This window comes from Paramormyrops kingsleyae, chromosome 6 (assembly GCF_048594095.1).
Source record: "Paramormyrops kingsleyae isolate MSU_618 chromosome 6, PKINGS_0.4, whole genome shotgun sequence".
Lineage (NCBI taxonomy): Eukaryota > Metazoa > Chordata > Actinopteri > Osteoglossiformes > Mormyridae > Paramormyrops > Paramormyrops kingsleyae.
The window spans coordinates 11,260,519-11,285,556 of NC_132802.1; the positions used below are offsets into that span (position 1 = coordinate 11,260,519).

At 42.7% G+C, this 25,038-nt stretch overlaps 1 protein-coding gene and 1 long non-coding RNA gene across 2 annotated transcripts; one reads left to right on the forward strand and one right to left on the reverse strand.

Moving 5' to 3' along the window:
* Positions 1-1,335: 1,335 nt before the first annotated feature.
* On the reverse strand, positions 1,336-15,341 carry LOC140591871 (uncharacterized). The gene is made up of 2 exons (XR_011992169.1): positions 15,201-15,341; positions 1,336-1,728 (listed from the first exon to the last, which is right to left on the reverse strand). It is a non-coding gene; the product is annotated as an uncharacterized lncRNA (long non-coding RNA).
* tcf15 (transcription factor 15) lies at positions 14,859-17,333 on the forward strand. Its single transcript, XM_023834889.2, has 2 exons — positions 14,859-15,644; positions 16,939-17,333. The coding sequence occupies exons 1-2, from the start codon at positions 15,162-15,164 to the stop codon at positions 17,002-17,004; spliced, it is 549 nt and encodes a 182-aa protein (XP_023690657.1). The 5' UTR covers positions 14,859-15,161; the 3' UTR covers positions 17,005-17,333.
* Positions 17,334-25,038: the final 7,705 nt, after the last annotated feature.

Sequence of the window (25,038 nt, forward strand, 5' to 3'; positions counted from 1 at the left end):
TAATTATAATACCTAAAATCCATTAGGGTATATATTTTTTTTAATTATAAGGAGTGTATGTGCCCACATACTCTCTCCGCTTGTTTACATCTATTTTCCGTAAACATTTATCCAACCCAGGGTCACAGTGAGTCTGGCAGTGATCCCAGGAATCACGGGGCAGAGTACATACTCTGTACCGGATGCCAGTAATTATACCGCTTAGAGACACCTTCTCATATGAAGCAGAGAGCATGGAGGAAGCCTAGGCTAATAGAGGAAGCCTAGGCTAATAGAGGAAGCCTAGGCTAATAGAGGAAGCCTAGGCTAATAGAGGAAGCCTAGGCTAATAGAGGAAGCCTAGGCTAATAGAGGAAGCACGCAAACTCAATGTAGAATCGAACCTGCAACCCCAGTGGTGTGAGGCAGTGGAGACTCATTGATCCATCGTGCTGCCTACAAGTTGTTTACAGAGAAAACCAAACATTTGTATGAATTTCTTCAATAGTTAAAGTGATGGCTTTGGGTAACTTGAGTTACTTGATCTACTCTCAGAATAGAATCTGGGTTCCAGCTACAAGAGTATGGAAATGGTGGCAAATCTCCAGTTGTCACAAGGCTATTTTAAACAGTAGTGATTTTTGCTAAAGGTACAGTAAACAGAAATATTTTTAAAGTGCTCTCTGTATATTTAATTACAGTATTATCCTGACCATATGACCTGTTCTGATTGGATGCACTTTGATATTGCCAGGATTCTTTATTAAAGTTTAGTGCTGAGTCAAAGAAAAAAAAACATTCTGCTTTCCTTCAGAAACTTTCCTTGTTATTTCAGATTCTTGAAGGAAGTTTGGAGGGTAATTTGCCCAGACACACTTGTGTTGCCATGGCAATATCTTAAGTCTTTGAATTATTGGGAAAAGTAGTTAGGATGCACTTTTATGAAGATCATTTGAAGGAGAAAACGTACCCCACTTTAATGGCTGCTGGCGATTCTTTAGCCGATACGATTGTCACTTGCTGATCCCTAACAAATAACTGAAATGATTCATTTTAACATAAACCAAAATAAAATAAACCAAAGAGTTGATCCATCCATTTTCCGATCATGGTGAGGGTTTCATATAATGGGCAATTACATATATTTTGACTCGGAGAGGAGAAAAGCCATATTCACTGACGAAAGTCCACAGGCACACAGAGCAGAGGTGGGATTCGAACTCACACCCCTGGAGATGTGAGATAACAGCGTTATATAAATTATGTAAAATTATACACTTTCAGATGCATCGATTCATTTGTGAAGGGTGGCAGACACAGCGCGAATGCTTATTAATGCAGATAGCAACGCTTCAGTCATATGTCTGTAATTGTATTTTTGGCAACCGTCACAAAATAAGATATGCTCAACAAAATTATCCACTGAAACCCTTCTGGGTTCTTTAAATATTTAAACACTTAATATTACAAAGGATGCTATGCAACTTTCCTCTTCTAGGAAAGGATTTGCTTTTTAACAGGACTAACTTGTTAACACATCTATTTCAGGTGTTCTGAAATGGTTCATATTGCGTTTTCCAGCTCGCTTGTTTTATACATCATCCTAGTGTCATGCTGAAAGGGTAGGGATATTCCAAGGCTCTTCCAGCAAAGGGACCGCTGAAAAGACGGCAGCAGAGAGGATGCCGTCCCTCGGTTCACATCTCAACGCGGGCGCTGCCTCTTCTGCTTCTCAGCCCACTCAGCGTACTGCAGCAGCACACCACCCAGGCACAGCAACAGCGGAGAAAAAAGAACATCAGGTGCCTCTTAAAATAATAAAGAGACTTGCAAAAATAACAGCAGCCATGCTTATAAAACATGCCGGTTATACAACATAGAGTGACGAGAGTAACCAGAGAAAACTATGCATGAAAAATGACCGTGGTTTTAATCATTGGTTCTTTGTGTGGTTGATCGTTTAATTCTCATTAAATCAATTTCCATTAGATCAACAGTCCGTTAGTCAACGCATGTATACAAGAGTTATATGCCCATAGTCAAATATATATTCTAAAATATCGATTTTAAGTCACCAACGAAATCAACAAATTAATATTGATATATTGGATATACATCCTTTCATATTTATATATGCAGTTATATACCCTCCAATGAGCGCCATCTAACGTGACGGAGTTTTGGTTACATAAAGGCTGTGGCATTAATTACCCAGTGGATCCAGATAATGAGTGTTAATTTTAAAAGCCGAGAAAATACTTTCCTGAAGAAACATTAATATTACTTGTCAAGATGAAGTTTCAGTTTGTAAAGTAATTATGTCAACACCGGCAGCGATATCGAGCGCATCTAAGACTATAAATGAATAATGTTAATCCGCCCTAACCTGACTTTGAGAGAATTTACAACACATCGAAAGCTGCGACGGACAAACAGCTTCATGACACAAATTACTGTAAAGTAGAAAATAAAAATACATTTCCAAACAGTATTTAGAGCACTGTTCAGAATAAACCTAAAGATGGGGAATGTGCCAGGCTCTCTGACCGGTAGTGGGTTAACTGCTTCTACTGAGTATTACGGTAATGGTAGTCAAATGTAAGGGTATTGCGACCCCTGTTGAGCAGGAGCGGAACTGGGGTTCCTTTCACTTATACGTCTTTAGCATTTCTAAGCAGGGGCGTTGATAATGATTTTGGGCCCCATAGAAACATATCATAAGCGCCCCCTCCCCTATCCCAGTCCAGACAAATGCAGTTATTTTCCAAATTCTGTATGGAGAGTTACATACTTGCACGGCAATGTAAGCCAGGGGAACGTGTACCCCCCACCCCCCCACCATATTTAATTTGACTTAAATTAATAAATATACTTTTGTATTATTAAACTCTCTCCTATCACAAACGATCAGAGGACTGCATGTTAAATGCAGTGCAAATCGTGACCAGGAGGTGGTGCTCTAATTCTTTGTCTTAGTCCCGTATTGCTCCAGTCCTGTTAACGCATTTCGGCTATCCCATACAATTTACTAATGTTTTGATGCCCCATGACATCAGATTTCCGCGCCACTTGGGGTTTCATCAGCCTTTTGTATTATCCTTTTTATACCAACGGGCTTGCTCGAGGGGTGTCAAAACTATGTGTAACCATGAACACGTGACAAACGGGGTTATGGGCACAGTATTAAACGAATTAACCGTATTACGGTCATTGGAAGGGGTATTAGGGGGGAATGGAAGGGGGAAATGTTTTAGACATTCTAACAAGTTTCAACTATCCAAAATAAGTGCGTTTTATAAATGCAAAATTATAAATTCATGTACCAGGAACACTAGTAATGCGCTGACTTTGATTAATATTGCCTTAATATTTTAAAACTAAGGATGTCAACTATTATGCAGCTGTAGTGCATTATACAGCATGTGAAGAACCATCATTGGTTCGCTTGTCTCTTGTGTGTCTGGCTAGCTTGGGCCATATTTAGAGAGGATAATTTTAGTCGTGCACTGAATAAACATCAGGATCTCACGGGGGGAATGCGGTTGAGGCAGTTGGTCAGGAACGACCTTTTATCCGTGTGATTCTTAAGAGGTGGCTGACGGGTCCACAGGGCAGGATCGGCCTGGGGGACTCTGCGTGTGTGTCTCTTTATCTGTGTCTAACTGCGTTTGTGGTTCTGTTGGCGGTGCGTGTACGCGTGCGTATATTCGTGTGTTTGTGACCCAGCCACCATCAGCGGAGCACGATTCTAACCCTTATCCCCTTATAGCCTGTCTGACGTGCTGCTTGTTGTAGGGCCAAAGGCAGGATGTGGACGAGGTCAGGTGTCATGAGAACTGAGCCCCACTGCACTCCAAACTGTACCCCCCCTCCACCCCCCCTATGGGAGAACCTAAAGAGCAGCCCCTGCTCAACGCTGGGTGGGCTATTTTAGGACTGGGCTCAGAGACACACCTCCCTCTCCATCCAAAAAAACACGAGTCTGTAAGAAGGATGTGACTAGTTAACCTACTAACCCTGTGCTCAGTGTGTCAGCCACTTAGTATAAAGACACATTAGAGAACTCCTGGGACGTTAATGTGGGATATAGATACATAAGGAAGAAAGGGCATGGTATGCGGTTAACGCTCGGTGGCGGCGCTAATCGCTTTCAATCCCATAGTAACTGTACTTTGTGCCCGCAGTACAAAGCAGTCACAGCGGACTCATGGAAAGTTCTGCTACCTTTACATGGGTTCTTTCCTTAAGCCTGGGACCGCGGAGGAAGGGCGAGAGAGAAACGGAAAAAGGTGATTGCTCGCCCTGCCGATTGCCACGCCAAGATAAGAGCCCTAGGCTCCATGGTCCAGACGGAGTCCGTGGCCCCCGGGCGACCACTGAGGAAATGAAGGGAACCAGGGGGCAGGGGAATCGTAGCCTGAAGCGGTGGCCCTGAAGGACCGTAAAAATCCCCCAAAAGAATCGTCGCGTGTGAGAATATTTCCTGTTGCTCTCAGGCTGCCTGGAAGTAACTATATCCTTAGAGGTCCCTTGACACGCGAGACTCTCCTTCACTCGAACCCGTCCTGGGGCTAGGCTGCACCTGCTGCCCTGTGGAAATCACTGCCAGAAGGGCTTTCTGCTTCTTGCTGCTTTAAGTTTTGTTTTTTTTTTTTTGAAGGAAACCAAAGGGGAAGAGAAGAGATGTTCCAGGTGACTGAAGGAAAGCATTACTGGAAGGAGAGCGGTTATCGTGTGGTGAGAGATGGGGCCTTTCTGGTGTATAGGCTGTGGCATACCTGCCAACAGGAGGCTGTGAAAAATAGGGAGATTTTGCAGTGGGGGGGGGGGGGGGGGAGAGTTCCTGATGGATAAAGTGTGGGTGTGGAAAGTCAGGAGAAATTGTAAATTGGGGTGGAAAACCCATGCATGGACTTTGGGGGATATGAATTATTATTATTTATACAATTATTATTTGGTGCTTTTATATAAAGCAACTTGCAGAATAATGAAATAACACAATTTATGTGCTACATGGGATTTGAACCCATGACCCGTTCACACTCTACGGAGGTACAGGAGCGACAGGTGCGAGGAGTGATCGTTTTCGGGAAAGTTGCTCTCGCCCAGATGCTGCTCACTTCTTATAGCTTGAAGGAGGACAAGCAGCGGAGAGGCAAAATGGTGACACAATCAGACAACCAGCTTCAATGTCTTCCTCAAGGTCGCGGCCCCTCCCACCTCTTTTCCGGACATTTCCGGCGGCGCTTATTCCAACAAGCAATGAGAATTTGCGACACATGTCCACCCTACTTTTAATTTTTCCGCTGTACTGGAGCTAACATGAATGAATCCTAAATCTTATATCAACAGTCAATAATCGATTCCATATAAAGTACCGAGGAAGTAGACCACTTCATATTTTTGAGCAAAATGTCTAGTTTTGTGTTAGAAATGTGACATAATGAAACAGTTTAAAGTCTGAAGTAAGCCTTGTCCATTGCCATATCTGATACATCTGAAAGACTTACAGAACTATTAAATACTCCCTTATGACAGCAGAGTAATGACTGCACGGCTGTGGATGCAGAAATTGATATATAATTACTGTCATTATCTTGCTATCATTTCTGCACATGGGCAATCCAGTGACTTGGCTTGAAGTTTTGGGTCTTATACTCTGTTTTTTGTTTTTGGTTATATAAAGTGAGATTGTATGAATTTAGAACAATCTGCTGGAGAGCTGGACCTTGCCAGCTTTCATAATGGTTTGAGGGAAGCCTCCTGCTGGTTCTGCCCTGGTTCTCCATGATTCCACACCTCACCTTCGACTGCTGGGCCAAGAACATCCGGCCCGTCCATCATAAAACACGCCTCTGCTCCCAAAACACCATCTCTTCCCAGCTACCCAAGAAGTTAGGTGGCACGCTGTCTTCTAGAGCCCACCGCCAATAAAAACCTGAAAGTCGACCTCCGCTGAAGCTGCCAGCCCATTCGTTCCACTCTGGGAGGGATTACTGCTGAGGCTTGCTGGTGGACTTACCGCAGAGGGCCATTGGCTTTGATCTCACACACCTCCGCGCGTCCCCTATCCGGAATTCCAGCAGACTGTGTGCCCCCAGAAGGCGTGTAATGTGTGCCAGACCGCCCCCCTCTCCCCTGCCTTGCCGAAATCCCTGGCACTGTCCAGGCTGCAACTTGCCTGGGCCTGGGATCCATCAGCCACTGGGTCCTGCAACTGAGGGCTGTAGCTGCTCTGAATTGTGAACGCGACTGTTTTTCCCTCCCCTGAATCGGTCCTTTTTACTCTCCTGATACAAATCACAGCTGTTACGTATTCAGCGGCTGGTCCGCAGGCCGGACTTGGACACTCTCAGTGTTAGATTACAGCTGCCGATGTTGCCGTCTGGAGGCTTGCGCCAAACCGGCAAGCCGGTACCACGTAGCAGCATCGCTAACAACCCGGCCGTCTGCTTTAGCACAGGTCCTTTCCCAGAATCCCCCAACAAGGTGTCCAGCAGGTGCCATCGCCCACAGACCATAGCCTCTCAGACGCGGCTAACTGGTAGAGCTGCCTGCCGGGAACTCAGCAGGGTCCGTCTCCACCGGTTCGCATCAAGGCCAACTGCGTTGGTGCATCACCACGCATTTAGCCGGGAGCTCCCTGCACACGCATGATAAATTGCAGGCCACAGGATCTGGATTCACGGCCCGTTTGGCAAGAATGCCATTCCCTGGTCACAGAAGTTGTGACCTGTGTGGAACTCAGAAACGACCGCTTTGGGACATGTGTGTCCCAAAAGTTTTACGCTGAGGTCTAGTCAACTTAACAACAGCTACTTAATAGCAAATTAAAAAATTCAAAACGTTATCATTAGAGTTTTAAATCAGCAAAGGAAGAGCATGAATGCTATGTGCCATAAAGACGGACCCTGCTTTCATTGCTTCATTACACGCAGTGACTTTTGCTTTTATAGCTAGCTAGCTATAATTCATAACCACTTAAGCTGTAACTGTGTTAGATTTTTTTTTAATTCTAGTTTTAATTACTTTATTGTGTATTTATTGCTACATATTATGACAGAGAACAATGACAAAATGGACAGGTATTAATGTTTCAAATGTGTAACGTGGTCATCCAGTACACCCTAAGTCTGACTATCATGTTATTTTTTGAGACATGTGACCAGCCCTTGTCTCCCGTTGTAAGAAGGGGGGGGGGGGGGGTTCATCTCACAGGTCAGAGGACATCTGCACAGGTCGGAATTGATTCCCATTAAGTTATTTGAAGTGTGACACCTTACCCACAGTCCCAGAGATGAGATAAATGTCGGGGGGGTTGGTGGGTGTGGGATTTGTCAGCTCCAGATACAGACATGTCCACCTGTTCTCCCCCATCCTCTACTGGGCCATGGTGGGGGGGGGGGGGGCGGTCCTACCGCTAATTTGATTTGTGTTGGCCATCACAGAATCCAGCCTACCATAAGAAACAGTGCAACAATGTTTACTAGCAGACGATACTCACAATGCTATATAGCAGATCATTTACCATACTGGTTATTGACCTCTTCTGACAGATAGTGGCTGACTGGCAACGCCAACTGGGTGCCAAAGATGTTCGTTCTCATATTTTTGGGAATGTTCTTTAACTAATTGCCTGGCTTATCATAATTTATTTGTTATGCTTGTTCTTGGTGGATATTTTGTGGAAAAATAAACAGTAAATGTTTGTCTTTTTACATATTATTTGATAGCTTACATCAAAAGTTTTGTGAGCTTATCCTTATAAAATCTTATCTTATATAATAGCTGTTTTTTTGTTTATTGGCAATATAGTTCCACGCATATGTAAGTCACCACTTAAACCTTCAAATGAGCCTGTCGGTATCATCTCATCAGTCCTTGAGGTATTAGACAATCTAGGTACTTGAGATCAGTTTGGCTTTGTCGAAATAGCAAAGACTTTTTTTTTGTAAGGTGGGGCTGTTAATAGCCCTGAAGGACCCCAGTAGAGACGAGAATTGAGTAGACAGTGATGGCTGTCCTCCCCCCAGTCAGTTAGACAGCATCTGGCTGGTCACCAACCTTGTAACGTTAGGGCTGCACAGTCAACTGCGTGCGGACTGCTGAATTCCGCTGTGACCAACCTGCTGTCATGTGACCCCCCACTTCCTGTTGTTACTTTTACATTATATACAGGTGACTTTCAATCACACTTTGTAGGGAGGTGAATATTTTTTGCCTCCAGTCTTTCATGGCCAATCAGATTGTGTGTTAGTGATTGCTCCACACTACATATTGTGGTTAGTCTCCAAGTGACAAGTCAACAATTTCTAGCTGTTTTATATTTTTAGCATCAATGAGAAATTATTCCTTTTCAAAGATTCTCTTTATTTTTGTTTTAAGTATATTGAAGGTAATTTTGTCACTGCATTCAGGTTTGAATAGATTTTGGTGAGCTGTATTCATGTGAATGAGGTGATCTGAATGCACTATGTTGAGGTTTATATGTTAATATAAGTAAGTGTATCTTTAAGTAGATCTGAGTGCACTGTGTTAAGGTTTATAAGTAAATCTGGGTGCAGTGTGTTAATTTTTGCATGTAAATCAGGGTGCACAACAATTAAAGTTTACAGTTAGATCTGGGTGACTGTGTTAAGGTTTATAAGTAGATCTGGGTGACCAGTGTTAAGATTTATATGTAAATCTTGGTGCACAGTATTAAGGTTGACAGTTCAATCTGGGTGGCTGTGTTAAGGTTTATGAGTAGATCTGGGTGGCTGTGTTAAGGTTTATGAGTAGATCTGGGTGGCTGTGTTAAGGTTCATGAGTAGATGAGGGTGGCTGTGTTAAGGTTCATGAGTAGATGAGGGTGCACTGTGGGTCAGTATTGTTAGTGCAGCTGAAGCGCAGAGTGCAGGTTTGATGTGTCTTGTGCTGTTTGTGAAACATGCCCTCTGGTGACACCATCCTTTAAAGTCCCCATATCTGGAAGCCATTTGCCCCCTTGGGTTGTTTTCCCAGTGTAGGGAGCGGGAGGGCCAAGCTTCGCCCCAAGACATCTGCTCAGCGTTTATTTACTCAACACTTAGCTTTCTCTCGCCGCACAAACAAACTGAATCGACAGGAGACAAGTCCCACTGAGCTACTGGGGAAATTTTCAGTGACACATCACAAATTAAGACCATTGAATCCAAATTTACGTTTCGTGTAAAACTAACTATGGAAATGCAACAGTTTTTTTTACTGATTCACAAATAGCTGGATAACATACAGTATTTTTTCAGCAGTATTTCTATATCCAGACTTTTTTCCTCTGTCATTCCTCCATTCTCTCCTGTACCCCCGTTATTGTAAATAATGATGTTGGTGAGGAGAGTTGTTGTTACGGACAATGAGACCATGCCTCCCTAAAGCCAGGACTTGACTTGATCTCCCCAGATGTGAGAAATGCCACACTTTTGCACTATTTGGCACTTCCGGATTAGATGCGAACTGGTTTTCATTGTCCATGTAGTTGTACTTCATGGAATGACAATAGTGTGGAACTTAACCTAATCTAATCTAGAATTTATCAGCTAAATATTTCACATGATATCAGGGAAGGACATTTCAATATTTCGTTATTTCTGTAATCCCGTATACTAGGAAGAATTATTGCTTTAATTCTAAGAGTTTTGTCCAGCGATGTCATACATCCTTCCATTCGTCTATCTTCTAAATGCTTATCCTGGTCTGGGTCATGGGGGGAAGGGGGGGGGGGGAGGTATAGGGGAGGAGGTGGGGGCTGAAGCCTCCACAAGGCATTACAGGGCACAAGGCTAGTGCACATCCTGGACAGAATTTCTTATTATCAATATTTGATATTCAAAACAAAATCTAACTATGTAAGTTTTCTGATAACAAATAACTATATATGTTCTCTGATGGATAAAAAAATAAAAATGTCTCAGTAAAACCACAGAGCATCAGTGGCATTAATCTTGCTGACATCCTACCCAGCATGCCACGGGACATCACATTAGCTACATTCCGTTGTGTAAACATATGCATGTTCACGGCAGAATGATGTGGCTTTTGGCTGCCGCCCCGATGAGTTAGTATGGACCCTTGGCACTGTGGTGTTTATCTAAAGTCATTTCTGGGGCATATTTCTCACAGTCTTTTTAAGGTAAATCCTTGGTCATCATGTCTGTACTTTCTCTGGTGTGTGCCACCCAAGCATTTATGAAACCCTTTCCCAGTATCACTGCTGTGGTGGCAGCAGGTGCCAGGCAAAGTCCATGCGGTGGTCGAAGCCAGCTTCACCGCTGGTGCCCCCTCAGAAGATGCCAACTCTACGTGGACTCCTATGTCACCGATGTCTTGTCTGGCACTCCACGGGAGCCTGGGTGTGTCACCAACGCCTCCAGGCCATCAGAGGTTACACCTGCTCCTTACCTGCACACCTGCAAGACCTCCAGCAGGCACACGCCAATAAAGCATCGCATAGTTATGACGTCAAGTCCCGTAAATCCACTGACTGGGATGCCTGGTCATCTGTGGCCAATTCACAGAGTAATGAGTGATCTGACTCGCTGTGTGGGTCTGCGATGTAATTGCAGCAGAATGTCATCGTGGTGGAGCTTAGATGCTTGACCTGCGTGTCATGAGCTCATCACCCCCATGTTGGGTAACCAAAGAGCGGGAAAAGAAAAGGAGCCCCATCGTTGTCTTAGGGGGCAGCTGTGGACGTCATTCAGAGACACCTCGTCCGGGGGAGGGGCAGCCCCAAAAAAACATGTTGTGAGCAAATGACTCCACGCACCTTAATGACACACAGTGCCTTAACCAGGGGGGTCAGAAGGATGACACATAGCTAGGGGGGGGGGGGGGGGGCAGCGTTGTGATTTATAGGGACGCAGGCATCTCCGCTAAGAGCCGGAACAAATGTGCGCAGTTCTTATAGGTTTGTAAAAGGGGTTAAAATGTCGACCATGTGGAGGGAACTTCACAAGGGTTTAATTGAGTGCAGGGGTCTTAGGTGCCCCTGGAATGCGAGGACCCCAAGCTGCATGGCCATTTGTACAGTCAGGACGCTGTCCTTTCACATACGTATTAAAAAGAGGCTGCCATTTTACTGCTTTTGAACAGAAATGGCCCTCTCCACCCAATATATGTTGTGGGCAGGGAATTTTTATTGGATTTTTTTTTTTAACGGCTGTAAAGTAAATTTTAGGGGTGAAGCTCGGGCGAAATCCTGGGCACCGTTTGATCCTTGACACGTGGAATGCAGGCGCGGACCTCAGCCTGTGGCATTTTAAAAATGCAACACGACCCTCCGTTTTAACGCCCCTTGCCCTCGAAGTGCGTGGTGGGGCATTTTTTCGTGAAAATCAGTTCTTAGATTCGTCAGAATAACAGCACCCCACTAAAGCCCAACCCCTCCTCCCTGGGTAACAGATATCCCCCCCCCCCCCCAGTGGTTCTGCCCCTGCCGTGATTGGTACAGCCCCCTTAATTGCAGGCTTATGAGGCAGCAGGAGGGGGCGGACTGGGATGAATTGGTTTACAGGTGCAGCCTTACTGAAAACACATGGGCGACTGCCGACCCGCCTTTCTCCACATTAACAGCTCGCAATAACCTCTGAAGGGCTCATGCTCCATCAGCTGTAACACAGAGTCTGCTGGTGACCAGGCTCAGTCATAAAGAGGCTCTTTTATGTTGATTATGAGCCTGCTTCACTTTCCCAGCAGCCGCCTTTCTGGGCTGACTAAAGCAACAACAACGTGCAGAAAGGAGAACAGGCTGCCAGCGGTAAAGCTTAGCTGTTTTTCATCAACGGAGCCCTCAAGCAGAGTAATGGTCACTTCAAGCCGAATGCTCAAGTTATTAGTAATGATTTGGAAAAACGACGCGTGCTGTGCGATTCGTCCCGTTACACCGGCGTTCCCGAAGCTGACGGGGCCCCGCGTGAGACGTGCGCCTGGACGTACTGAAATGCCAGGCGCTAAACCGAAGCCAGCTAATAGGTTACGACGTTTGCTGGAAAAGGATAAGAAATGCTTTGGAAACCACACGTTCCTTATGATTTATGCGTGTTAAGCCTTTTTTGTACAGGTTCAGTCCTGCCAGCTCTTCCCAAATTCTCGTATACTGCTTAAGAACATCATAATAAGAAATCGGATGGGTTACCTACATGATTCAGAGCACACGTACACACTTTAAACTTCTTCAGTAATGATACATTTAGTATTAAATATTTGTATTTATCAATGAATCGGCATTGGATTTAGACATAGCGACCTTTATCCTAATATTGTATATAGATCATATTTTTAGGCTATAATATGCTTTTAAATATTTCAAGTAGGCCTAGCCTACAGCTAGATAGCCCTATAGACGTAGTTATAATTTTCCGAAACTATTAGCCCCAAAATAGAAAGTTATTCACAGATTCAAAGTTGAATTATAAATGTATATATGACCTATTGTTTTTTATTATTATTATTTATCGTAATACAACTTTATGTCCTAGTTAAAGTGATTGGATAAATAACATGAATTCGATTAAGACCAAATTCGATATGCTCATTTGTGGCCGCATTATTAGTTTACGCACATGCGGCTGTGTAGAGACGCAGAAGGGCAAAAAGTGTGCGCTGCTTCCCAGTATAAACAACGGAGCTGGGTTTGCGCCACCGAAGGAAAACAAGACGCAGCGGGGGAGGGGAGGGGGGCAAACCTGCGCCAAAGATATAGCGAGGGAATCCCTGACAGCGATCTGTCGCACCCCCGCCGCCGCTTCACACTCACCAGTTTCATTGCTGCTAAACGATTTACTGCGCAGGCAGCGTAAAACACTGAACCGCAGCGTTAAAGCGCGCACCGATTTTTACATTTATAACCTGTAATAATCACTCCGTACAGTAACCAGCGAGGAAAGCTGGGAAACAGACTAAATTATAATACCAATGGTCCCACAAGATACAGAGCTAAAATGTTGACGTTTCTGACCTCAAGTAGCCTAATTTAAGTGGTTAGTGGGAATTACTGAAATTTCTTATAGAGCTGATAAATTAAATTCTCTGTTGTGTGACGTGGGATTTTACGCTTTTCACAAAATGCTTCCCCAGTGTCTAGGAAATACGGTACAAACGAGGTGCAAGAAGAGAGTGCAGATGGTTGCCAATGTTTTGATGTTTGCGGATTTAACGCGCTTTTGGCTGTTTAGATAGCGGGACAGAGATAAGGGCATTTATAAAAATGTAGCAGGCCGTGAAAAGAACGACGTGAAAAATGCGTTTTTTGAAACTGCTAATTAAATATCTTGAGAGCATGTATAAGCAGGCCCACGTTTTATATAACCCCCCCCCCCAAAAAAAAATATTTTACAACTTATTATTAATATGGCATAATAATCATAAAGTAGGCCTAGGCCTATATAATGTACGAGTAACCTAAGGTAAAATCAGTTTGGGTTGTTTGAATCTTCGCCATTTAAAAACAAAAAAATCTGCATTTGCACTCCTGTCTCAATTTCTCCAAGGGGTGACGTTATTCGCAAAAATAAAAAATTAAAATTAATGAAATAAAAATTGCGGGCCTACATGTGTCTGCATTTTATATAATACGTTTTAAGAAAGAATTTGTGCAGCCGACCCAAACCAATGCGGAAATATTTATTTTGATTTTACTACACAGGATTCTTACCTGGAATATTACCCCCAACTGCGCATTACATTTCCATTTAACTATGACCGTATTTTAGTTGATTGATAAATAGTAGATTATTTCTAACGATGTTGAGGAGGACCATTTTATATTTCCCACTGAATAGAAAATCAGCAAGACTTTCTTCAAATAAAATTGCAGTAATGCACTACTGGACCAAAACTCAAAAAACACGGCGAAATAACAAGATATTTCTTTTTTCAAATTGAAACATTCTGCAGGTATAAGTTATTAATATCAACTAAAACAATGTTGAACATAACTTTGTCATGCACGTGGATGGCTTTGTTGTCAGAATTATTAATGAACGGGGAACAGACAGCTATTGATTCAATGTGGAAGCGAGGACAAATGTTATGCTCATTTCTAAGATGATTACTTATACAGAAACGGTCCCCAAAGAATCACCAGACAGTCCAGACAGTAAAAGGAGAAGAAAAATATTTAAAAGCCGGCAAGTGCAGAAGGACTGTGCTCGCCTTTTCCCGAAAGCCTGCAAGTTGGAATAGGAAGCAGCTTCTGTTTTCAAACCGCCCAGAAGAACAGTGGAATTGATCAGCTTTTACGTTAGTGTTTAGTTGAAAATGGTGTGAAATAAATGGAAAACCATGGGACCGGTGACTGGAATTTGTGTCTGCCTAACGGAAATGGGAAGTGATTTTTTTTCGTTATGTCATCCATAATATACAGTTACTCTTAAACAACTTTTTTAAACTTCGGAGTAAAGTGTGCTAGTCATTTAAACTCGTGTTTAACTAGTAACTGGCGCCCTATCATTAATTTTTCAGCATTTATGTTCCATTATGCAACCCATTTCAAATTTAAATGTCCATAAACGCTCAAGCAAATGAACTGCTAAAGTTTTCAGAGCTTTTATTGAATAGAATTTGCTTAATCAAATGAAGTTGCAATGGTAAATAAACTGAAACTATTTTGCAGAATATTTGCATGGTGGAAGTACAGTACACGCGTCGTTGCATAATATTTCGGTTTAAATACAGTTTGATTATTAATAAAGTCCGCATGAATTACATCAGTTAGTGTATAACGCCATCTCGTTTTTAAATGGTTTTCTAATTTCAGATTATGTTCTAAGACAATTTTGTCGCAGTAGTAGTTGCTATGCGATAATTGCTTGGAAGCTGTAAAAATGAAGCATATAGATATAGATATAGATCACTGTAGAAGCTGAATTTGAGGGTGGAAATGTCACGATTTCCATTGGAAGCTGGGGATTTGCATACCTCAGGCAACCCCTCCCATTCAGATATAAGGACTCAGTAGCGCGTCGCGCTCAGTTCTCTCCCGGATCAAACGTAGTTTGGAAAATCATGTGTTGACAGTTAACATCCGCAATACACGCATGTTAACAATAACTGCAACTGATAGCCTGACGTTAAGTTTTCGGAGACACATACATCCATACATATATGCAGCGGGAGTGTTTCCCGGTTGATTTCTCCGTGCTGCCGAAACCCCAAGCCTCCCGATGATGACATTTGCCATGCTGAGGCCCATGGCTACTCACCTCGTCTATCCCGACATCAGCATGATGTCCGAGGACGAGGAGAACCGCAGCGAGAGCGACGGCAGCTCGGATCAGAGCTACGGATACTGCGCCGAGAAGCACCGGAGGATGTCTCGCAAGTCCGGGGTCACCGGCGTGGTGATGGTGAAGCAGCGCAACGCGGCCAACGCCAGGGAGCGGGACCGTACGCAGAGCGTCAACTCGGCTTTCACGGCGCTGCGGACTCTCATTCCCACCGAGCCGGTGGACAGAAAGCTCTCCAAGATCGAGACGCTTCGCCTGGCCTCCAGCTACATCTCGCACCTGGCAAACGTGCTGCTTTTGGGGGACGGTAGCGAGGATGGCCAGCCGTGCCTGAGCGCGGTGTACAGCGCGCAGGGGGAAGGGGACGGAAAGCAGCCCAGGACCATCTGTACGTTCTGTTTAAGCAACCAGAGGAAAGGGGTAAGCATGCAAGGATGGATGGCTTGAGTTGCTGCCCATAACTGTTATACTTAAAAGGAATACATTTTTTAAAGAGCAGGAGTTTGAATTCCATAACCAAAGTTTAATACAAATCTATAGATGTCAATGCCATTTCATGTAATTCATACTGTTAAATGCTTTTAAATATTTCAAGTAGGCCTCGCCTGCAGCTATAAATACCCCAATAGGCGTAAAGTTAAAATACTCCAATGAAATGATTTTCCAAAACTGTCTATTAAGATAAATTTTGCTGCGCCAAATGCTAAAGACGAGTAATTGGGAAACAAGTTCACTGCATATTGCAGCGCTGTCATTTTTGGCTGCATTCGAAATAGCTGTTAAAAATGAAAACCGGGTGTATGTAGATGATAGGTGTATCAGGCCTAATAATACAACGTGAAAACACGGTTTGTATGTAGTTAACTTGGCCTATCCGAAGTAAACTATATTCCTTTGTTATTTTTCTGTTTCACGCATCGGAATATTGATCAGTTGCATAATATGCGGTATAACATTTTTGTTGCATCCATACCCTCAGGCTGTAAGCAATATTATAACCTGAAAAACATGATCTATAAAAACGATAAGGAATTACCTTAAATAACAAATGAGTAAAACGAAAAAGCATCACAATACACAGATTTTATTTATAAGCCTAATATATAAGCCTAAAAAAATCCTTGAAGTATTCTTAGGCAAATTTAGGCTAAGACAATAAAAAGGTGTTATTATAAATGATAGAATAAAAAATACAATCAAGAATAACAAATTATGTACGGGTAAATGTGTAACATAACAAATATTCAGAAATTTATGACAAATAAGTGTTTATTTTTAGGCCTACGTGGGGAAGGAATATAGGTTATTCCAGTCTAGGAGTTTCAATTTATTTGGGAGAAAAATATATTTTTGATTGTTGCTTGTCTCTTGTTTTTTTTTTTTTATCTGAGCCCTTGGTTTTGTCGGTTTCTGATATTAATCTGAGTTTTCCTAGTTTATCCAACAAATAACACCATGTCATCTGTCTTAACACACACTCATCATTATTAATATATCAATATGAAACTTATTTAGCTATACGTTTTCTGTTATCCTCATACAGTGCCTTACGTGCTTTTTTTATTTTTAACACCGTATTACCTGCTGTTATGTCTGTCTGCGTAATTGTCCCAAATTTGATTCGGATCAAGTAATTAAGCGCTTTGATGTGGCTCTGCTGGGAAGGGCTATAGGCCTATATAAAACTGAATTGTTGTTTAATTATTTTCTGTAGGTGAAGGATGGCAGAGATTGCCTGAGGATGCGTGGAGTCAGTTCGCTGCGAATGAGTCGCAGGTAGACGGCCTGCAAAGCCGCCCGGAGCCGGAATCAGTGTTCACATCTCAGGGAGCTCCAAGCCGGCCGCGGGAAACTGTCCGTATCGGGTGACACGAAAGACGGATCCAGATCGAGAAACAGAGTGAAATTCTTTCATTTAGAGAAAGTCGCACGAACTGTTTCAGCCACTCTGGACTGGATGGGGGCGGGGGGTAGTTACTGTTTTTAAGGCCGTTTGAACTTTAATGCAGAGCATGAAGTTATTGCCGTTAAAAGAGAATTTATTGAATTGTTACTTGCGTGGAGACAATGCTTGTATTCCTCTTTCAAATAAAGTTTATTTTTTCAATAGCTGCAGAATTTATCGTTTCAATTTTTTACACCTTAAACCTCTGTATTATTTTTAAAAAAGATGAAAATGTATTCGGATTTTTTAAATTGTACCGCAGTTACTTTGAACATTATCTTGATGTGCTTAGTTTGTGTAATTTATGTAAACGCAAAACTTATTGTCCGCAACGCTAAGGGATACATCCGCGTATGCATGTGACTGCACCTGTTAATAATCTCTAGGCCATGTGGTTATAGATATATAATGTATGTATGTATGTATATATACATATATGCAGTAGGCCTGTATATCATAATATACATAGAGCACATCAATTTTATATATACACATACATGCACACACACACTATATATATATATATATATATATATATATATATATATATAAATTCAGTCAGCCTGTCATGATATAATGGCATTATTAATTGACAGTTTGCTCGGACCATATGTATGTGTGTCTCTTCAGGGGACTTCATTAACAGTCTGGGATCAATGCAAGGTGCCTTAAACAGTAACATGTGTTGGCATGACATTTCTCTCCACATCGTGCTGTGAACATTTTACTGATTGTTAAAATTTGTTACGTGGAGATTTAACAAATGTGACAGAATGCATGAATTGCAAAACTCAGATGCTTCTGACAGAATGAAAATACATTTTTTTTATGTCCATGTTGGATTTTATTCATATATGTTCCTGAATACTATAATTATTAAATTAATATTATTAATAATATAATTATTTTTTCCTAAAAATCTCAATGATTACAATAATTTTGCTAGTGCGAGAACTTGGAATCATTCATTTGCATATCTGCTCTTTGATATTTCTAAAACCTTATTTAATTTATGAACTTGTGATGCTGTAATTTATTAAACAAAAACGTCTTTTATAAGAATACGTATCTTGATGGACCGCTTTGACAATCCCCTTTGATCCTGTCTGTGTTTTAGATCCTCCTGGGGTTGAATGCTGCAGTCTTCTTCCTTTCAGAAACTCTCCTGTTTCACTCCTGCATTGCTCTACAAAGGCCACTTTCGGCCTACATTGGAAATGGATGTGGAAGACCCAGGTTTGAGCGCCACTGTATCCCAGGTGGTGCCAGTAATGTGTGAGGTCGCGGCCCGGCCTAGATCCTCACCCTTGCTCCCCATCCTCCCTAAAAAGGGCATCAGGCGTGGGGTTGAATAACAGGAAAAGCTCAGGGTTGGATGCCACACGTCAGGAGGGCGCTCACCCGCCACAGGATTTTCTTTCACATCAAAGAGCTGTGGAAATGGCAGGGAAGCTGTGCCAGTTACTGGGAGCATGCGTGGGGTGGGGGGGGGGCAGCATGGACTTGATGGCGTCACTGCCAACCGAACCCAAGCAGCAGGAACCCTACAGACCAGTGGTCCTGAACTGGTCAGACCTCAGGACCCGCATTCTGCTGTGATCTGTTAGGCACGATACAAAAAGCTGGGGGGTGGGCAATATATATTTTTTTAAATCGCAGACTTTGCAATCAACTGAAAATGACTTATGGGTAGCGGCCCACTAAAAACACTGCCGTAGGTCGTCGTAAATCCCCGTTTGCCAGTTAAAAGACAAATACAGCTCATTTACTGTGATTATTCACCTGACCCAAAGGACAGCTCAAGCTCGCTAAATCAGCATTACAAGTTAACTGGGTGTCCATCGTCCTGTGGATTTATTGAGTGATTATCCATCCATCCATTTTCTGTAACCACTTGTCATATTCAAGGTCACAGGGGGGGGGTCCAGAGCCTATCTGAGGGACTACAAGCACAAGGTAGGGAACAACCCAGGATGGGGTGCCGACCCATCACAGGGCACATTCACACACCAGTCACACACCCCCACACCTACAGGCAATTTGGTAACTCCAATTAACCTCAGCATGTTTTGGACTGTAGAGGAAAACCAGAGTACATGGAGGAGATCCCACAGCGTCACAGGGAGAACATGCAAACTCCACACGCAAGGAACCCTAGTAGAGACTTGAATCCAGGTCCCAGAGGTGTGAGGCAACGTTCTAAACACTGCACCACTGTGCCACCTCACTGCAAAACTAATTACATAATTGTACACAATTATTTCAAGAATCTGCTAAATGAATCTAGTTTTCATTTTGCTTGCCTGGACACAGAATTTGTATGCTTTAAAACACTTTTATCCTGTTTCAGTATATATTATTTTGTGCATGCATGTAGGAATGTTTATCCTCCTGAGACCCAAGGAAAAAAGTGTCCTTCAATTATAGGTTATTTGTCTTTGGAGGAAATAAGACATCTTACAATTTAGATTTTTAAAAATGTATTCTTATTTTAATTTCCCAGCATGTCCTCTTTAGTGCACAACAAGAATAAATACGTTTCCCAACATCAGTGAAAAAATAAATGCAAAAATACAATGTCCACTACAATGGACATAAATGAATAGGTCGGATCTCAGGAGGATATACCCTTTGGTTTGTTAGCTAGTAGAAAATGAATGGTGACAGAATGCCCTGAAATTCTTAAACCTACCATGATGAAGCAGGTTTGGAAGGTACTGCAAGCTAACAGTCAGGCACCCAGGAACCTCTGAAATGTAGGTCCATCCCTCATTTTGTAGAGCTTCTCTGAATAATGGCTCTCAGCTGATGAAGGTGGGACAATACAGGCACAGGGGCTAGAGGAGTTAGGGCAACAGCTCGGAGTGAAATCTGTACATGGGGCTCAGGATATGGGATGGGATACAGGACGTGCACATTCCCAGGCAGAGCTCGGTGGCTAGGTGTTGATAACAAAGAGTCTGTTGTCCGTTGTTAGGAAGGACTGATAAGGAGAGTTAACTGCAGCCAGACAAGTGCATAAGCAAATTTGGCCTTAATCTTATCGCCTTCAAAATGTTATATCATGGCATGAAAATAAAGCAGGTGGCTTTAGCATACTTGCTTTTAAGCTTTGAATGTCATACATCCCCTAGATTGCTGTTTTTTTTCCCAAAGTTCTGGCCACACTGGAAAGAGAGAGAGAAAGAGAGAGATACAGAGAAAAATTGAGAGAGAGAGAGATGGGAGTCCACATGCACTTTAGCTTTCAGTGGCTTTTGTCACTGTCTCAGGACTCATGGATGTTAATGCAGCTGGACGCCTGAACGGGGATCCTCTGTCACATAGGGCGAGTTTCCTTCTCACATATGTGTCAACTGGGGCTGTGAAGAGCCGGAGCCCTTGTTGATGGCCCCCCTGCCAAGCTGCAGCAGGCTGAGACGGCCTTCCCTGCCTCACCTGCCCGCGTCCTTCCCCTCTGACTACTGGACCCTTCTTAATGCAGCTCTCTGGGTTGTAAATAACTAAATGGGGAAAATGTCGCACTTGGTTACAGCGTTTGGTTACAGCTTCTAATACATGATACTTTGCCAGGAGAGAGCAGCCAAATTCCCGGTGTTTCGTTTCTGCTTTTCCTTCCCAGCGCCATAATTACACTGACTTACGGCGGTGAAAAGCGCGAGCGCTGGACATTCCTGAAAGACGGAAATGACGGAGGCTTAACGTTAATTTATGGGCGGCCAGGTGTGACCATGAGAAGCAGATGATTGCACTTGCTGCCGCAGCAGACAGGTCCTTTTACAGAAATTTCCGTTGGGTAATCAAGTTGATGTTTTTCTGGTCCTCCTGTCTGAGTGAGTAGTTTTTGAATCGTGTATTTTGCGAGCAACCATCCATTATCTGTAATGGTCGCTGCAGTTTGAAGTTCCCCGTCTTTAATGCCAGCCATGAAAATTTTGTTAAAAATACTCAGAATCAGCATAATCTTATCTCACCAAGGGTATTTACATGTCTGAGGAATTAGTTGCATAATCAGACTAAAAATAGTATGATAATGAAAGAATAAAATTTTAAATAAATGTACATTATAAAGAGCTTGTTGTGTGGTATATAGGGTCAGGAGAGAGACACACTGTGGAGTCTGATGGCAGCATCAATGTTAGACGATAGCATTGCTAGTCATTTCTGCCCAATCTGTCTTCTGTTCGAAGTAAAAGCAAGATTGTTATTGTTATGAGACAAAAGTGCCACAAGTGAAACCACAAGACATAAACAGGGGGTGACAAGGGCAGAAGCCTGGTCTCCAGGGGCTTTTCAGGGGAATATTAAGACTTGTAATTCATCCAATAATTTGTCTTGGGAAAATATTCTGGGTAGAGAAAGGAAAATAGTTTGACGAAGGTAGCAATGCATCATCCTTGATTTTAAAATAAAAACTGTTTTTTTTTATTATTTCATTCTTTATTATCGCTCATGGGAGTTTTACTTAGACAAAAATGTTCTGAGGGCAGAAGGAAAAATGATTGGCTCAGGGAGCTAACCAATCAGATTGTACAGGAGGTGGGCCCAAGCAACCAGAGGAGGCAGGACCAAGACATCTCATTGGCCGACGAACTCAAAGGGGCCGAAACCAGTCGACTCCTTGATGGTATCACAAATTGCGAACAACAAGAAGGGGATACTTTTTGGTTTCTCTAGTCCTCCAAAGACATTCACTTAGGTTAATTGTCTCTAAATTGCCTGAAGTGATTGTATTAATGCGTACATGAGCCCAGTAATGGACTGGTATCCCAGCCAGGGTATACCACAGCCTTGTGCACTCTGCTGCCTGGTCTAGGCTGCTGGCCCCAATGTTACCATAGCAAGGGTAAGCAGAAGTTGCAAGTTCTTACCATCTGGGGCGATGTTCTGCATCACATGAGAGTTAACTGGGTGGGACACCTACCAGCATGACACTACTGAAATATAATGGGAATTTTATGTCAACAGATGGTTTTAGGGATACAAAAATAAAGTCAGCCATCACCTATGTACATGTGACTACTGACCGCTGGAACTGACCCTGGATCAGAGTCTCACTGGGGTGACTATTGTGCGGAGGAATGATCCCAGATCCCCGTGAAACTGCTCTGCAGCCTTGCCAGCTACTCTCCACGATGTCTCCATGCCGTTCTGACCCAACACCTGGTTCCAGTTTCCAGTTTTTGTCCAGTGTATTGTAGGTCTTCCTCAGTACATTGTAAGACACATCCTGCTGAATAATGTGTTATATTCCCAAAAAAAAGGCCAAAAAATGAAATCTTAGTTTAATATGTATCATAAATTTCCCTTTGAGTGATCTGAGTTATGTCCCCATTATTGAAAACAAATGTTTGGTTGCCATTTTACTTCCTCTTGAATTTTCAAAGCCAATATTCACCGATGTGTTTCAAAGCCCTTACATCTGTTGTACAAGAGAGCCGTCTGATGGCTGTACCAAATGATTAGTAGCTCACTAAAAAACCCAACTGCTGAAAAACAGGTTGGCCAGAATCCTCTGTGGGATTCCTGGGGACAGAAAAGTAGTGTGTTTACTTTGGAGCTTTTAGCTTGGCTGTTCAGTGCCCCCCACCGCCACTCACCCCCACCCCATACTCTCTCCCCGCCCCTTTCATTGTTTCCTAAACCACTGCCAAGAAATTGTTTGTGAAGCCGCAGCAAAGGGTCGAGGTCTCTGGTGTCACTGACTGCTGTGGTTTCGCGAATCTCACGCTTGCTTTATTGAAGTCTGGTATCGATTAGTCACGGCGAATATCAGGCCCGTGCTCTGCACCTCCACCCTGACGCAGCTGTTTGGATGTCAAAGGCATAAATCACTAAGCGTGACCCCCACTGGAAGCAGGGAAGGGGGCTGTTGGGTTTCTGAAACGGGGGGATGTTCTGGGTGCACGTCCGGCCTACTGTATTCACAGCAGCGCAGGTGACCGTCATGGACCTGGAACCAGAGTAACTTTCGGAGCATCCATAAGAACGCAGTGATGAACAATTGAACAAATGACAAAATTACCTACAAATGATTTAATGCAGATCGGAAAACCTTATTAATAAACTTCTGCACTATATTTGTGTTTTTTAAAAGAAATGGTTATATCTGACTTTTTCAAACAAACAAAGGATCCCCCCTGTTCAGACGCGTTCCGTGGTGCAGTGGGCGGGAAGGGTGTCACTTTGCTTTGGTCATCTGGATTCTCCGGCATGTTGATTCGGTCCCTTCCATTCTCAATGTGACTTAAGGGGACATGAATAAAGCCAGAGGGAGGAAAATGAGATACAAGAGTCGTCGGCCAAAGCGGTATGAGGCCAGGCCCCCCACTCATAGAGCTCCAGCTTTATTTTGCAGAGTTTCCTTTCCACGGCGCCAGGCCCCTGTCCCAAATCTGGCAACCTTGGGCACCATTAACGGTAAGGGCGACTCAAAACAAAGTAGGGCTCCATCCAGCGCCAGTTCCTGAGTGCAGACACATGATGAATCAGTGAGAATTTCCTCTCTTTTATTTAATCTCTTTATGTGTCACTAATGTCTACCGGCTGCCCCCCTTGCTAGAGGAAGAGAGGGAGAGAGGAAGAGAAGCGGCCAGGTTCAAACTACTGTTTAAAGGCTCATTTCTGGAAAAGTGATTTTGTTATGATAACTTGAGCGGAACTGGAATCCCTGTGACCCCCCAGTGAGGGAAGTAGTTTGAAGATGGATGGATGGATGGAGGGATGGTTGGATGGATGGATGAGTATAACTGGAATAAAAAATAAAGAAATATCTCCACAGGTAAATGAGTGGACAATGAAGCTGAAAATGATTCAGCTATTAATCATATTAAATGGAATTTTCCAAATAGCTTTGTTACATGCACACTCCAAATTCCTTTAGACTGGATCTCTTGGTCGCTAACATGTAGTTAACTAAACTGATTATTAGACTAGCTAAATTAACTGCTGTAGTACTCTTACTGACAATTTGTGCATCAAAACCAACTTTGTTTCAAACTTCCATCCATCCATCCATCCATCCATCTAACCACTTTTCTAACTGGTCAGGGTTGTGGTTTTTTTCTCATTTCATATTTGAAATAATAAAAAAAGTTTTTGTCCTGGAACGTCCTCTGCCTGTGTGTCATTCGTTCGCAGACGTCCTTATAGCTGAGTTGAAAAGGTCATCAAGCAGAACACCATGGTGACTTTCAGCAGCTGACCAGTGCTTCATCCAGCTGCATTATGTAATTCTCAAGCAAATAATTAACTTGAAGGTGCTTGTGATGAACCACTTATGATGCAGTATGAAAGAAATTCAGAAAATAATGATAATTGAAATGAACAAAAAATGGAACAAATGATAGTTTTTCCTCAAATATCAGAAATTACACCAGAAGGTATGCTTTTAAAGACATAAGATTATCTCTCCTATTCACATTTTTAATGTTTTAAGAAACACATGCTTAACATGGGGTTCAGCATTACATTCACCCAGTTAATATCACCACAAGCTATAGACCCATATTGTCCAGTCAGTAAAAGGCACTGTGATGTTGCCACATCGTTACACTGTTGACGATTTAAAAGTTAAAGATCCACCTTTTTTCTCTTGCTTTCAGCTGTTTGAGGGTCTCCAATGTTCTTGTCAGTTCTTTTAATTTACTTTTAATTGATTTTAATAATACTATTATTATTTTTATTGCCCTCTTACAGCTCTTTAATTTGTTGTTTGATGTATATTTCATTTAATTGTAATTATTATTTTTACTACCTAATTCTTATTTATTGTATGCAAATTTTCATGTTATTCATATTTTACTGTGTATGTATTCCTTGTTAACTCATTTCCCCCTCAACCAGAAAGCGCTTTGGGTCAACTCCTGT